Below are 14,200 nucleotides of genomic sequence, written 5' to 3' on the forward strand. Positions count from 1 at the left end.
TACCTGTGCAGTTCCCTACAGCATGGGTGGGGAACTTTAGGCCTGAGAACCAAACCTGGCTGGTTTCCACTCTGGCCTTTCAGTGTCCCTTAGATGGCTACTCCCCCCCCCCCCCGTCTTTCTCTGGACGTGTCTCCTTTCCACTTACCAATAATTTCATGCTTTTTACCCCTTTGTAAAAGGTTGAAATGCTTCTCTTAAGCTTCACTAAAAACTTTAAGCAAGAATATGCTGGTACTTTTGGTCCTGTCATTTCTCCCTTTGGTTCTGTCTACCAGAGCCATATGTCCCCCGAGAGTGTCTCTGGGCCTGAAAGAGGCTCCCCACCTCTGTTCTTCACTGATGCATTAGTGTCCCTGAACTTCTTACACAGGATTTAGCTGGCAATAGTTCCTTCCAGCTTCTCTGACTTTCTCTTGGCTTCTCAGGCAGAAAAGGCAATGAACTGTTGAAACAGTGAAGGAACATTAAATTCTCTTAAGAGAAGAAACATCTATCTTGTTTAGAGAAATTTACATTTGTCTTGTAAACATCTAGATACATTCTTGTTCTTTTCAGTTTGCAATTAATAAGGGATCCCTTTGTGCTATGTAAATAAAGCATATCCCAGGGCAGAACCAGGAAACTTGTGGATCTGTGGACATTGCTGTCTAAGTCCTATCATCCTTGGCTGGCCTGCCCAATGGTCAGAGGTGATGGTTATTGTAGACAAACAGCATCCTAAGAGCCTAGGGATGTACAGATTTTGTTAAATCTGTTCCATCTGAGTTTTGTGGATTGTCAAACACCTCTTCTGTTGTCTGCTTATTGATGGAATCACATTTTTGAATTTCTTGAACTATTCACACTTGTCTAAATGTGCAGTTACTGAAACATACCAATCCTTATTCTCACTCTTTAACCCATGGGGGTGCGGAAAGGAATTCACATTTTCAGACAGTGCTTTTAACATTTGTAATATATTTATGTGACTAAATCTGTGTAAAGTTCGAGAAAATTAAAATTACATCACAAGTCTGTATGACTCAGGAGAAGACAATCTGGTGCAGAATCTGCAGGTCAAATCCATAGAAATCTGAATTAACTTGAATTGGTTGCAGATGTCAACATCCGTAGGATCCCCATTCCTGCCTTGGATAAGACCCCATGTGAACAAGTTCACATTCACTGCACAGTTCATATTTTTTGGCTTTTTCTAGCACTGGAGCTGATTTCCCTTCCTTGTGTGCAGAGAAGTATGCTGGATACTGTAAATGTGCATGCAGATTTTCATATATGCAGAGTCATTTATATTTTGTTCCTTCTTTTTTGTAAGGTTTCGACCTCATCAGGATGCAGATCCCGAGAAGCCACGAGTTGCTGCTTTCATAGACAGACTAATTGCTTACAAAAACAATGACCACGGAGCTTGGGTCAGAGGGGGGGATATCATCATTCAGAACTCCGGGTGGGTGCCCAAGACCAAATATTTGCATATCTTAAAAGTAAATAGCTCTCTTGAGCAGACTTGCTCGAGTTGATTGCATTGTGGTGTTAAATTCTGGGAGTGTAAAAATAGCAAACAGCAAGTTGATCTACTAAGAATTATTGGTATATTGCTTTGTTCAAAAGGATGGAATGCTTTTGCAAGCTTAGAAAGGAATTTTACCAGTGAATTTGGGAAGCAGTCCAGAATGGATATAAATTAAGTCTTCCCACTCTGCCACCCCCCACCCCAGTTACATCCCAGTGACTTCAAACAGCTGTACATCGCTATGTACAAGCAAAACATTTCCAGAATTATATAATTTATGGTTCCAAAGGGCTCCCTGTTTGGATCAGGCTCCACAACGGGGTTTTTTCCCCTTTAAAATAAAGAGAGGTCAGTTCAAACCATGTTTTAAAAAAACCCTGTTTTTGTCATAACATGTAGTTTTTCCCTGAGTTTGAGGTGCTAAAAAGCAGCAGCCTTCTGAAATGATTTTTCTTCTCTTCTAGGTTTGCTGACAATGGGATAGGTTTAACCTTTGCCAGGTCAGTGCTATTTGGCTTTCATGCTAGTGTTTGGCACCAGTCATGCTTATTCAAGATCGTTGATAGGATTTATTTATCACTGCATTTATATCCTGCCTTCCTTCCAAGAAACCCAACAGGAAATATGTGGCTCTCTTCCTTTCCCATTTTATATTTTCATCAGCACTAAGCTAGGCCAAGAGGTCCCGACTGGCCCAGAGGTCCCTGTAAACTTCATGGCTGTGTGGGGATTTGAACTCAGATTTTTCCAGTTCTGGTCTGATGGACTAATCCTGATACCAGACTGGATGAGCTAAAACATAACAGCCAAAGCCATGGGAGTGTTTTGTGAGAGCTAGTTGTGCCATGTGGTGCCAGAGATGTGGGTTTCAGTGCGACTTCGGGCATAAACTTGTCAGAACCAAGCATTTGATTGACTGTAACAATAAAGACATCCAGCATTTGCTACAAGCCCTAATGTGAAAAGAGAAAAATACTGCTTGCCTTTTGGAAAGAAATTTTTTAAAGTCTTAGATCTGCTGCTGTAAAACTATTGCTGACAGAGATCTCTGATTTTGTTTATGATAGTGATGGAAGTTTCCCAAGTGATGAAGGCTCCAGTCAGGAAGTCTCGGACTCTCTGTTTGTTGGTGAAAGCAAGAATTACGGCTATGCAGGTGGCCAAAACAAATACTGGGGAACTGGAGGAGTAAACAATAAAACTCGTACTCTGCCTAGAAACCGGTAAGTACACAGGGCCTGAGCACTCAAGATCAAGCCTATCCTGTGGCAGTGATAGTGGCCAAGAAAGAGTTATTTTCTACCACCATGGATTTTCTCAGTCATAACCAGCTGTCATTTTCCAAGTTTTTAGCGGCCTTTTCATTTTGGAAACCTTTGCAACATGCTGCGTCTTTCTGAAGAAAAGCTCTTCCTACCTGTGTGGAGGCCCCACAAGCAGTTGAGTGACCCCAAGCACGGTTTTTTTCTGTGACCAAAACTGCATGAAGATTCTTCTCAAATTCGGGAGGCTCTCCTTTTCAGAAAGGTGCTCTGCGCAAGTAGAGGGTAGCAGAAAACTGTGAGGAGAATATGGGAGCTAAAGTGCTCCTGCAGACATTTCCTTTGTAGAGATACAGAAGGCCTGAACGGGGTTAAAGATGAAGTACACTGTGTCCAAACTGTTTGTGTAAATTGCAGGTACTGCAAACTGAAATGCAAATTCATGTCTGCAGAGTAAATAGGTACATTTGAAATCATTTGGTTTCTGCATGGAAAGTGATGTGTATGCATGTCAGTCCAGTGGGAGTCTGCCTATACTTATAATCTAATGCAGCTCTAGCTGTGGTTCTCAGCATCAGCACGAGCAGTTCCTTAATTAACGGCTTCCTTAACTTTTTAACTTCCAGAATGAGTGGTACTTAATGCCTCTAAACAGGCAAATTACCACTGGACTATGAGATTCAGTTATGCCCTTTATTATTATTTTTGTACCTGCTAGTTGATCATGATTCCACTGAAGAAGAGTTGTACAACTACTATAGTATTTTTTTCAGTTTACGGCTGCTAGTGCATAATACTTTGAATAGGGAGTGGAGTGATGCCAAGGCTTTCCAAAGGAAAAAGTTCAGATCCTTCCTGGCACACCCATTAAGATTAAGAAGCAGTTGAGAAGACGAAATCTTGTTCTCTAACAGACAGCAAATTCTCTCCCAGCTTTCAAGATTCGTACAGATTTTTGGAAAGAAAGAAGAAAGTTCTAACCCTCTTCACAGTTCTTCATACTGTTTAGACCAAGCACACCAGGAAGCCCCCTGGGTTTCACAACAAAAAACTGCTACTCTGAACTGGCCTTTTCTGCCTGCATGGCTCACTTTGTAACTATTACAGCCTCATCCCTGCTCTCTGGACAATCTACTTTTAAAGATCTAGAATAGCAAAGCCACTTTGATCAAGAGCTTGCAGTTTCATTAGGACAAAGAGGAGGAGCAGGAGGAGATGGAGACAAAAAATGTGGTGTAGCCCTCAGTGTTCATTAGAAAGTCCATTACAATTTTGCTGGTGGCTCATAGCAGAAAAGCAATGAGTTGACGGTGCTAGGAGTCTCCACCTGGAAATACCTGATGGCAAAGTTTATGTATCCACCCAAAAGCTGCTTCTAAACAAAGCTCTTGGAAGGTGTTGGTTATACTGATGCAGCAGTAAGATGAGCCCTGTGCTGCTTGTATTAGGTTCACAACACTGAATTGCAGACAGTAAATGAACAAGATCAGAGAGCAGAAGCACTGGGACGAAATGGACCTACTAAAATAGTACCTCTTTCCGCTGTCTAATTTAACCAGCTACAGGAAGTCTGCACTTTACCATAGGATAATTGGAATTGGAAAAACAAGGGTAGAATTCATAAACAATTTCCTTGAATGAGGATTGTATGTAGTGAAACTCATTTAGAACAGATAGCATGGAATGTAAAATATTAAAAGCAGTGCTGTACCACTGGAATAAAACAAGAATAAAAGTTCCATTAAGATATGCTGGCCAGAGTAAAGACTATGATAAAACTAATTGGAAATAGTGTCTGAATATTGTACTGTTAATGCTAGTTCACAAAACAAGTTTGCCGCAATTTAAAACCGATCTTGTTGTCTTGAAGTCATGAATATTTACCATCTAGAGTTTAGTCCTGATTTATTCAAAGGCTGTTGCCATTGTGTTCAGTGGGGCTTACTGTCTAGTACTTTCATTAGTTTTTAAATATCTATATATTTAAATAGATATATCTTTACAAGTGTGTACTTATGTAGATAAAATGGTATTTATTTTGCTTTTAACAGGACTTATCCAATCAGAGGCTTTCAGATTTATGATGGACCTATTCGCCTCACCAAATGCACATTCAGTAACTTTGTGCCAACTCCAGACAGATTCACAAGTGCAATTGGGTTCTTGATGAAAAACACCTGGCAAATTACACCTCAGAACAATATATCTTTAGTGAAGTTTGGTGAAAATGTAAGTTCTTGACTGATTGAAATTGCTTTCCCCGATAGGAAAAGGATGACTACTTGAAGATTACAGCAAGCAAAGGCCTAATGTATTTCTTGTCTTCTAAGGTTTCTCTGAAAGTCTTTTTTGGTAAGCCTGGCCCTTGGTTTGAAGAGGCTGATCTTGATGGTGACAAGAACTCAATATTCCATGATGTAGATGGATCTGTGACTGAATACAAGGACACCTATGTTGGTAGAATGGATAACTTCCTGATTCGACATCCAGACTGTATTAATTTTACCAGGTGGAATGGTGTGGTCTGCAGTGGAAACTATGCACAGGTTAAAAGAGATGCTATTTTCTCTGTTTTATTATATGCATAAAATGAATCACATTTTTTTCTTGTCTACCTTTTAGACTGGCCTCTGATTATGAAAAAGCTATAGTTAAATTAGTTATACCTTTGTTTATATTCAAACTCAGTCCATCCAGTGCTCGCTCGCTCGCTTGCTCGCTCTCTCTCTCTCTCTCTCACTCACACACACACACACACACACACACACAGCCCACTCCCTGGGTACAAACAGTTTCTAAAATAATGAAGGCAAAGGGAAAGGTAACATTCACACAGCAAATACGGAGGGTTTGGACGAAGAGGAGATACGTGAGGTTAGATGCGCAACAGTGGAATGAACTCTGAAATGCAGGTTATTTTATCATATTTCCAGTTCTATGGTCAGGAAACTGAATTCATTTCCCTGTTCTCTTTTCATGCAAACACTGAAAGAGGCATTAGGCAAGTCAGTTTATTTTTTGGCTTTTATTCATTGTCTATGATAAAATGCTTCCTTTAACCAACCCTTTCATACTTGCTTTATTTACAATGTAGAGCTATTCTAGTCATGTTTTCAGAATACCACTGAGCTCCTTGCTGTAAGAAGGCAGTCTGTTTATACTGATTCTGGTCAGACAATCAGATTTTAGAGGATTGGAAACTAACTCATTGAACTAATGCTCTGTCTTTCCCGCTTTCAACTGTGGCTTCCTTCCTCATTTCATCTTTTAGCACTAGCTGTATCTTGGCATGGCATCCAGATTGGTTTTGGCAGTGGTTGGTGCTTGTCCTCCAAACCACAAATAATTCAAGGTACGGCCTTTAGTTTTGGTTTCTAATTCAGAAGGCATGACAAGCTATGGCTAACCATCAGCAGGAAAGCGAAGCTACATGCAAGGGAGCATCCTAAACCATGGCTGGAACTGAACTGTTGTTTATCCAAACTTTCCTTTGACTATATCACACCATCTAGCACAAAAAGCAGGGTGTTTATTCAGACATTTTATGTAATCTAAACTGATTTGTGTTTCTTCCAAGTTATGCACACCCAGGGGGCTAGACTGCCTCTCTTCTTTCAATTAATATTTCTTGTTAATCATGTCATCATCCATTCTCATGCGTAGGTTTTCCACTTGCCTTTAAGGTGTATATCCAGACACGAAATCCACAGAATCTTACCATGACTATGGTGCGGGATGAATATCCTTCAAACCCGATGATCCTGAGAGGAATTAATAACCAAAAAGCGGATTTTCAGCAATACCAGCCTGTGGTGATGCTCCAAAAGAGCTACACAATACACTGGAGTGGACAGGCCCCTCAAACAACCTTTCTTTACCTCATTAACTTCAGCAAGTAAGTTCCTTTTCAGTGACCAGTTTTGATACAAAAGACTAGATTGCCAGAGGACTTAAACCTGCAAGCAAGAACTTTTTTTATTTTTAATTCTTATCTGCGCATATATGTGAAAAAGCTAAGAGAAACATAGATTTACCATTTTTTTTTAGTTTTTGCAATGCAGTAATGTAATATGAGGGACTGAACAAAAAGCTCTATGAGCGATAAGCAACAAAACGAGAGAAAACCACCGTGATTATTTGATATAGTAGTAATAGGTTGCTATGTCTGTATGCAGTGATAAACGAGGATTCAGAAGAATCCTGCATTCATCATTCACAGGCTGCATGCCTGTTTGGTGCCTCCTGTCTTGAGGGTGGCTAAACTAACTAAGCATTAAAAGCTTAGCATGAAATGGAGATGGGCGCCTCCCTCTATACCTGTTTCAGCTAATGCAGTAAAATCCACCAGGACTCCTTTCCTTTCCTATGTGACCTGAACTAGGCTTGTTGCATATCTTCCAAGCCAGATTTATCTCTCAAGATGGTAATGATTCCTGGCTTATTTCAGAAGAAAAGTGAAGAGACCTAGTTCAGTTGAAATGCAAAGTGTTTAATTCCTGGTTGTTATAATTGCTCCTGCTGGTGATGAGAACTAAGCTGGAACAGATGAGTTAGATATACTAGTTTGTATTCATGAATGAGAAGCCCAGATTCGATGGAGTCTGCATTATTATTGTGTACAAACCCAGCTATGGATTATATTATCACTCAAAATTAATTTGCACTTAACATTCAAAAATGTGTTTTTAGCTAAATTATTTGTGGGTAAAATTCACACAGAATATCTGTATAAACCATTCTGAATGCTCTTGTGCACCTTACATCCATTTCAGGAAGGATGTTCAGTCGCTTTTCAAAATAATGTACTGTAGAACAAAGTATTTTGTTTCAACATTCCCGCAGTATTTTGATGTGACCAAAATACATTCAGTATTCAAATTAATGGATATAGTTTGGTCAGAATATTAGAGGGTCTTGGTTTAAACCATAGTAAAGGCAGTTGCTGATTAACTCTGTCCATTCATTTATGGCTAAATTTACTTCCCCATGTAAGGGAATTGCAACAACTTTGTTGTAAATACCTACTAAAACATCAAAGTTTTAAAACTGTAAGAGTATGTTGAATAACAACAAAGGAACAGGTAGTCTATATAGGTGAATGGTCAAATGTTAATTTCATTCTCTTTGCAGGAATGACTGGATTCGGGTAGGTCTCTGTTACCCTCCAGACACTTCCTTCCAAGTAACCTTTGATGAATTCCAAAGGCAGGCATCTGCTTACTCTAACGTGGAAGACTATGTTCCTGTATCTTCAATGGCCGAATTGCAGAAGCGTCGAGCAGAGAAATTGTTTTATTTTGACAACAGCACTGGGTAGATATTCACCATAAAAGAATAATACACAATAGAATTAAATGCTCAGTTTCATAGTATCTGTAGGAGCTGGTTAGTCTGTTTCTTTGCAGGTGAAGAGGTGTGCCATTCGTTGTGTCTCCTGTTGTTGCATTTCTAAGAAACGATTTATGGTTATGAGTGCAGTGATTGATCAAGTTGTCTTTTTTCTAAAGGTTCCAGTAATGCAGGTTGTTCTGAGGGCACATCAAAAATGGGCATATCCATTCAGCAAGTAATTTTATTATCTATCTTAAGACCTCTGTGTCGGGCGTTGTCGCTCTGGATTTTAGTGCCCTTTCACCCTGCCAGTCTTCAAAGCAATTGTTGCAAATGCTGCCATCTATACAAGAGGAAAAGTTGCAGAAAACACGGCATCTTTTCTTCACAAGGGCACATCCTTCATTTGTGGTTTTACACTAATAATATACAGCCTATCTACTCTAGCATCTCGGCAGGCTTAAATAGGGCTACTGTTGAAAACACAAGTTGTGACTTGCAGTCTACACCAGATGGAGTGCACAGGATATTCCTGTGCAATATAAGTAAGGTGGAAATACAATTTTAAAATCTCTCTTCTGCTCAAAGTTACCAGAGTGATCTCCATGTACAAGCAAGTAAGCTGCTTGTATGAACTGTTAGCCATAGTAACACAAATGAATGAAAAGCATTTTTTTATTACCACCCCCTCTTTCTATGCAACACTTAAATTGGTAACAGTGGTACAACTATAGAGCAAAGGTGGACAACTTGTGGCCCAGGAACCACATGTGGCTCCTTTTTTTAAAAAAAATTGTGAAATGCACAAATCAAAGAGGGGGGAAATCATAATGTAGCACCAAAATTCATGAGCAATCCACTATGGTGCCAGGAAAATTAACTGTGATTTGTGCCACTTTAGAGTAGGGTTTGCCTAGGCATCCCCAGAATGAACAGAGCTGGCAACTGCATTCTGTATGTCTTTATTCTGCTGATTTGTGTGTCTTGTTGCACAGTAAACACAAAGAGCAGGTCTGATCAGGAGGTGCAGTGTTTGATGTGGAAAAAGGAAGATTCGGTTCAAGCCACTGCTTGGCCTCAAACTTGTCTGACAAAATAGAAATAGCGTAAACAGTTCTGGCAACAGGGCTGCAAAGCAGGTTACAATAAAGGAATAGCTAGTGGACAGGGGAAAAAACAAGGGCATTGTACTCCACCTGCTGTTCTTTAAAGGTTATGCACTGGCTCATCTTCTCCCTAGCAAGGTTGCACATCCTCTTGGGCAGGCAAGTAGCTTGCAGTGATGTGGCCGGAGAGTGGAGAGATGCAGCTAAGAGCACTTCCCAGCCATGCTACTGTTGCTGCTTTTGCAGGGAATAGCCCCTCATCCCCAAAAGCGAGTGATGCAGCAGTCAGGGCAACCGCCCATACTGAGTAGACCTGTGCGTCTCCCTTTGTGCAAAATAATGATTGATGGATAGCAGGGTGGTTGTGAGCATGCACCAAACAAGGATTGAGCACACCATGTGCCTGGAATTTTTGTATAAATTACAGGTAGCATAGATGTCACACCTGCCGAGTAAATAGGTTTGCATGCCGTCATTTGGTGGAAAGCAGTGTTGGCAGGGAACACCTATTTTATTTTATTGAAGTCTGCCTAGTGGAAGCACCACCCTCTGGAGTCAAATGGTGCATTCTTAAAGGGCCCATCCATCTGGGGTTTGCTGAAACTGTGCTGCTGTTCAGTGTCCCCACAATCAAACCGGTGGCAGGGGTGGGGGTGAAGGATCAGCAGAGTCTGACTGTTTCACAGAATCGTAAGTGGAGAATTGCCCAGTGAGTATAACTGCTTAAAAAAAGAATCTATGCATATGACTTGAGGGATGTATGAGGACACTGCAGCCGGTTTGGTAACAATAGGTGTCTGTTCCTTTTGTGTCCTTGTGTGTAGGCTCCTGTTTTTGTTTCTTCAAGCCAAAAACCACAGGAATGGCCACAGTTACTGTTCATCTCAGGGATGTGAAAGAATCAAGATACAAGCCACCTTTCAGTCAAAGCCTGCCAGTAACTGCTTGAAGAACGCTTATCCAAAGTACTTCCAGAGGCCAACGGTTGTGACAAGAATGCCCAAGAAAAATACTGGCCTGTGCCAAAAATGTGGCTCAACTCAGGTGGGAATGAGGGCAAGATCCAGAATATGTGTGAGCTGTTGATGCACTTACTTCCAAGCTTTTCCAGCATGTTGACACAATAGCTACAAATAGGAGCAAATAAGACAAGATTTTAAAGGAAAAAGCACGCTAGATATGTGTGCACATAATAGGACTGCAGGAAGATTAAGGACATGTGAATCCTCTGGAATTGATTTAAAAATGCTTAATTGTGCACTTGTACTCTAATTTTTTAAAAATTGAGATTGCTTTTCAGGATCACCATTCTGTTCAAGGACTACTTACATTGCATCTTTTCCTTACAAATTTTATTTCTGTATTTCCCAGTAGCCAAAACTCTGTGGACAGTGTATAGTATTTAATAAAACACAAATAAATACAGTTAAAAATCACGAAATTACACTAAAAATCTAAAACCTTTCTAGCAACAAAACAACCCAGAGATGTCCATGCTGCTGGGCCAGTTAAAACAACTAACAACACTTCCAACCCCTCCATGTGTTACTCGGAGTTAATGAATGCCTCAGCAAAGATGGTGGTCTTAACCTGGTGCCAAAATGTTGGTAAAGTTGGTGCCAGGTGGGCCTCAATCTGGAAATCATTTCATAATTTGAGGGCTACCACAGAGAAGGTCCTCTTTCTTGTTGCTACCAACCAATCTTGCCTTGGTGGTGGTTTTTAGAGGAAGGCATCAGATAATGAGAGTAGCATTCAGGTAGACTGCAGTTGGAAGAAGTGTTCTGTCAAGTATTGTAGTCCCAAACTGTGGAGGGCTTTTTCGACTAAAACCAGCAGCTTGAATCAGGCTCAGAAGCATGTAGGCAACCAGCGCAAGCAGGCCAAGACAGGTGCTATATGTACAAACCTCCTGATTCCAGTTATTAATCTGACTGCTGGATTTTGCACAAGTTACAGCTTTGGAACGGTCTTCAAGGGCAGCCCTACATAAGGGAAATTGCAGTAATCTAGCTTCTGGATTCCAGAGCACAGATAAGTGAAACTAGGCCTTGCAGTCCAAGGGACTCACAGGAGTCTTCTCCAGCACCACAATTCAAAGGCCTCAATTCTATGGCACTCAGCCTTCCTTATGGTCCAACTTTCACAGCCATACATTGCAACTGGACAAACCATAGCCTTGACTATACTCTTCGTTGGCAGGGTGGTGTCTCTGCTTTTTAGTATGCTGTCTAGATTTGCCATAGCTTTCCTCCCTAGGAACAAGCGTCTTTTAATTTCTTGGCTGCAGTCCCCATCTGCAGTGATCCTGGAGCCCAGTAAAATAAAATCTGTCACTACCTTCATTGAATGCTTTGACTTGGATTTGAATTGAGATCATTCTGTCATTTTGGAGCTTGTATTCCAGTACTGCTTTTTGTATTCTTTTATTGACTGTGAAGGCTACTCCATTTCTTCTGAGGGATTCTTGCCCGCAATAGTATACCTGACGGTCATCTGAATTAAATTCACCCATTCCTGTCCATTTTAATTCACTGATTCCTAAGATGTCAATATTCAGTCTTGTCATCTCTTGTTTCACCACATCCAGCTTGCCTTGATTCATGGATCTTACATTCCAGGTTCCTATACAGACCTTTACAGCATCAGAGTCTCCTTTCACCACCAGATATATCTGCAACTGAGTGTCCCTTTGGCTTTGACCCAGTCATTTCATTCTTTCTGGTGCTACTAGTACTAGCCCTCTGCTCTTCCCCAGTAGCATATTGGACACCTTCCAACCTGAGGGGCTCATCTTCCAGCGTCTTATCTTTTTGCCTTTGGTACTGTCCATGGGGTTTTCATGGCAGATACTGGAGTGGGTTGCCATTTCCTTCTCCAGTGGATCGCGTTTTGTCAGAGCTCTCTACCTGTCCGTCTTGGGTGGCCCTGCACGGCGTAGCTCATAGCTTCATTGAGCTACACAAGCCCCTTCACCATGACAAGGCAGTGATCCATGAAGGGGTTGCTTTTCTGTACCATGTTTTTAAAACTTTGTTTTCATCTGTTCACAGGGGTTAAAAATACATTGGCCCATGCTACATTTTATAGCTTGCTGTACATCAATAGAAATAATATATTTACCCCTTTTCATGGTATTGTGTTGTATATTTGAATAGCCCTCTTTGTGCTTTTTCCAGTAATAACATTTTTTTCAGTGCAGTCATTTGAGTTACTGCATTTCTGTTCTAAGGGAACTCTAGGTCAGTATCATAAATAATTTCTATTTAAAAACATGAATTGTATCCTCCTTGTTCAGATGGCATTTACCAGTGATCCTCATAAATCCTACCTCCTTGTGAAAATACAGTCCTCCGATCAGGCAGAATCACAGAGGAATCAAGGCTCTTCTGTCTCGGTAAGGATTCTGTCAATTTTCCTGTGCCAGGTTCCTTTTCTGACTTCATGCAAAAGTATCAGATTCAGCAATGTGAAGCATTATCCTGTGACTTGTTTGTAAAATACTGTTTGGAAAACTTAAAATACTTGTTTGGAAAACTTAAATGGGAGAAATACCTTCTGTACTACATGCTAACGAAACTGTACCAGGCCGCCTAATAATTAGGTTTTGCTAATACTCCTTAAAGCTATGATTAGAGGAGTAATTTTGATGTTTACTTCAGCTCTAGTGGTTTAAAGGTGATGATGTAATGTGAGTTACCACTTTTCCACTCTGGGGACAGATATGAGACTGAGTAATAAAGATAGGCAGGTATCCTTCAGAGCTTGAAGGTTAGAATTTAAGAGTTTAATACAGCCTGCCACTAAAAGCATTTCTTGTCACAGTGGAGTGGTAACAAATCTTTCAATGAGCAGCTGTAGTGTGATTCCAATCCCCTTGCCTTCTAACAGGGCAAATTAAAGCTTCCATGGTTGTTCTGGTCTGCTTTTGTGTTGCTTTCTATCGAGGGGGCTTGTTTCAGTGGGCAAACCTTTCACTGTTGGTGGAATCCTATAATGGCTGGAACCCTACTGGAGCTATGATTACAGAAACACCATTATTACAGGACTTAAAATGTTGTCTGTTGAAATTAGCATGTTACCTGAGGAATGCCTTAGTAATACAAAGGAAAAGACCTAACCAAATTCCTGAAGCGTCATAAAAATCATATAAGAAAGAAAGGAGAAGACATTGATAGCTCAGTGTTACAAAGACCCTGTTGTCGTCTGTAAGCCTAATGATCATAAATGCAGCGGAACCATCAGTTACAGCAGATCACTGTATTTACAAATTATTGTTTCAGGGAAGAGGCAGTGTGATTTATAGCAGCTCTCATTTCAGGTCAACGGCGTCACGTTTCCATTGAGAGGTGTGGGTGTACTTACCCTAGCCATTGATGCTTGTACTGGCAAAGTAACAAAAGAAACATTTTTCCCTGAAGTGAACATCAAGCGCCTAGATGATCATATAAGAACTGGAATTCCCCAGAGGTATATTAATACAATATAAACCCATCAGCCTGCTAATACGATGAGCATTGCATTGAGACCATCTTGCATTTCAGCTCAAAACACACAATGGAGCTTTGTCATAATGCTTACAGAACAGTGCTTAGGGGACTTCTACTATTGCTGTGAATTATTTGTGGCACTTTCCTCTTTACATCTGCAAATTATGGCAGGAACTCGTATTTCGGATGGTCATGTGTGACATTGAGACTGCGTGCCAGTATATATAAAAAGGATTCTGCAAGCTAAAACTGTTAAATGTATCAGATTTGCTTCATGTAAGAGGGCCAAAGAAATAAGTCAAGCATGTGCACAAGCCCATGGCTCATTGCAGCTCGGTTTTGCTTTTGCATGTTAGATTAAAGTGTGGTTTCGCTCAATGTGGAAATGCAGCCATAGAGTAAATTAGCTGATCAGACTATCCCAAGAGCAGAACATTAGGCTTCTTCAGCTAAGAAAGGAGTAGCCAACTCAAAACCCTGATGATGGTTTGGCCTACA

The 14,200-nt window shown here is 40.6% G+C and overlaps 1 protein-coding gene across 6 annotated transcripts in view; it reads left to right on the forward strand.

Annotated features, from left to right (window-relative positions):
* Nucleotides 1-14,200, forward strand: part of CEMIP2 (cell migration inducing hyaluronidase 2) — a 70,152-nt gene that overhangs the window by 54,433 nt on the left and 1,519 nt on the right. For all 6 annotated transcript variants that reach the window (XM_044446905.1, XM_044446906.1, XM_044446908.1 and 3 more), the window contains 10 exons: nt 1,316-1,447; nt 1,978-2,013; nt 2,581-2,736; nt 4,827-5,004; nt 5,106-5,321; nt 6,459-6,670; nt 7,906-8,088; nt 10,037-10,256; nt 12,511-12,609; nt 13,534-13,682. In XM_044446905.1, the coding sequence (XP_044302840.1) occupies nt 1,316-1,447; nt 1,978-2,013; nt 2,581-2,736; nt 4,827-5,004; nt 5,106-5,321; nt 6,459-6,670; nt 7,906-8,088; nt 10,037-10,256; nt 12,511-12,609; nt 13,534-13,682 (1,581 nt within the window). The remainder of the gene's footprint in view (nt 1-1,315; nt 1,448-1,977; nt 2,014-2,580; nt 2,737-4,826; nt 5,005-5,105; nt 5,322-6,458; nt 6,671-7,905; nt 8,089-10,036; nt 10,257-12,510; nt 12,610-13,533; nt 13,683-14,200) is intronic.

The sequence above is a fragment of the Varanus komodoensis genome, unplaced genomic scaffold, assembly GCF_004798865.1.
Source record: "Varanus komodoensis strain SLA01 unplaced genomic scaffold, ASM479886v1 scaffold5, whole genome shotgun sequence".
Classification (NCBI taxonomy): domain Eukaryota; kingdom Metazoa; phylum Chordata; class Lepidosauria; order Squamata; family Varanidae; genus Varanus; species Varanus komodoensis.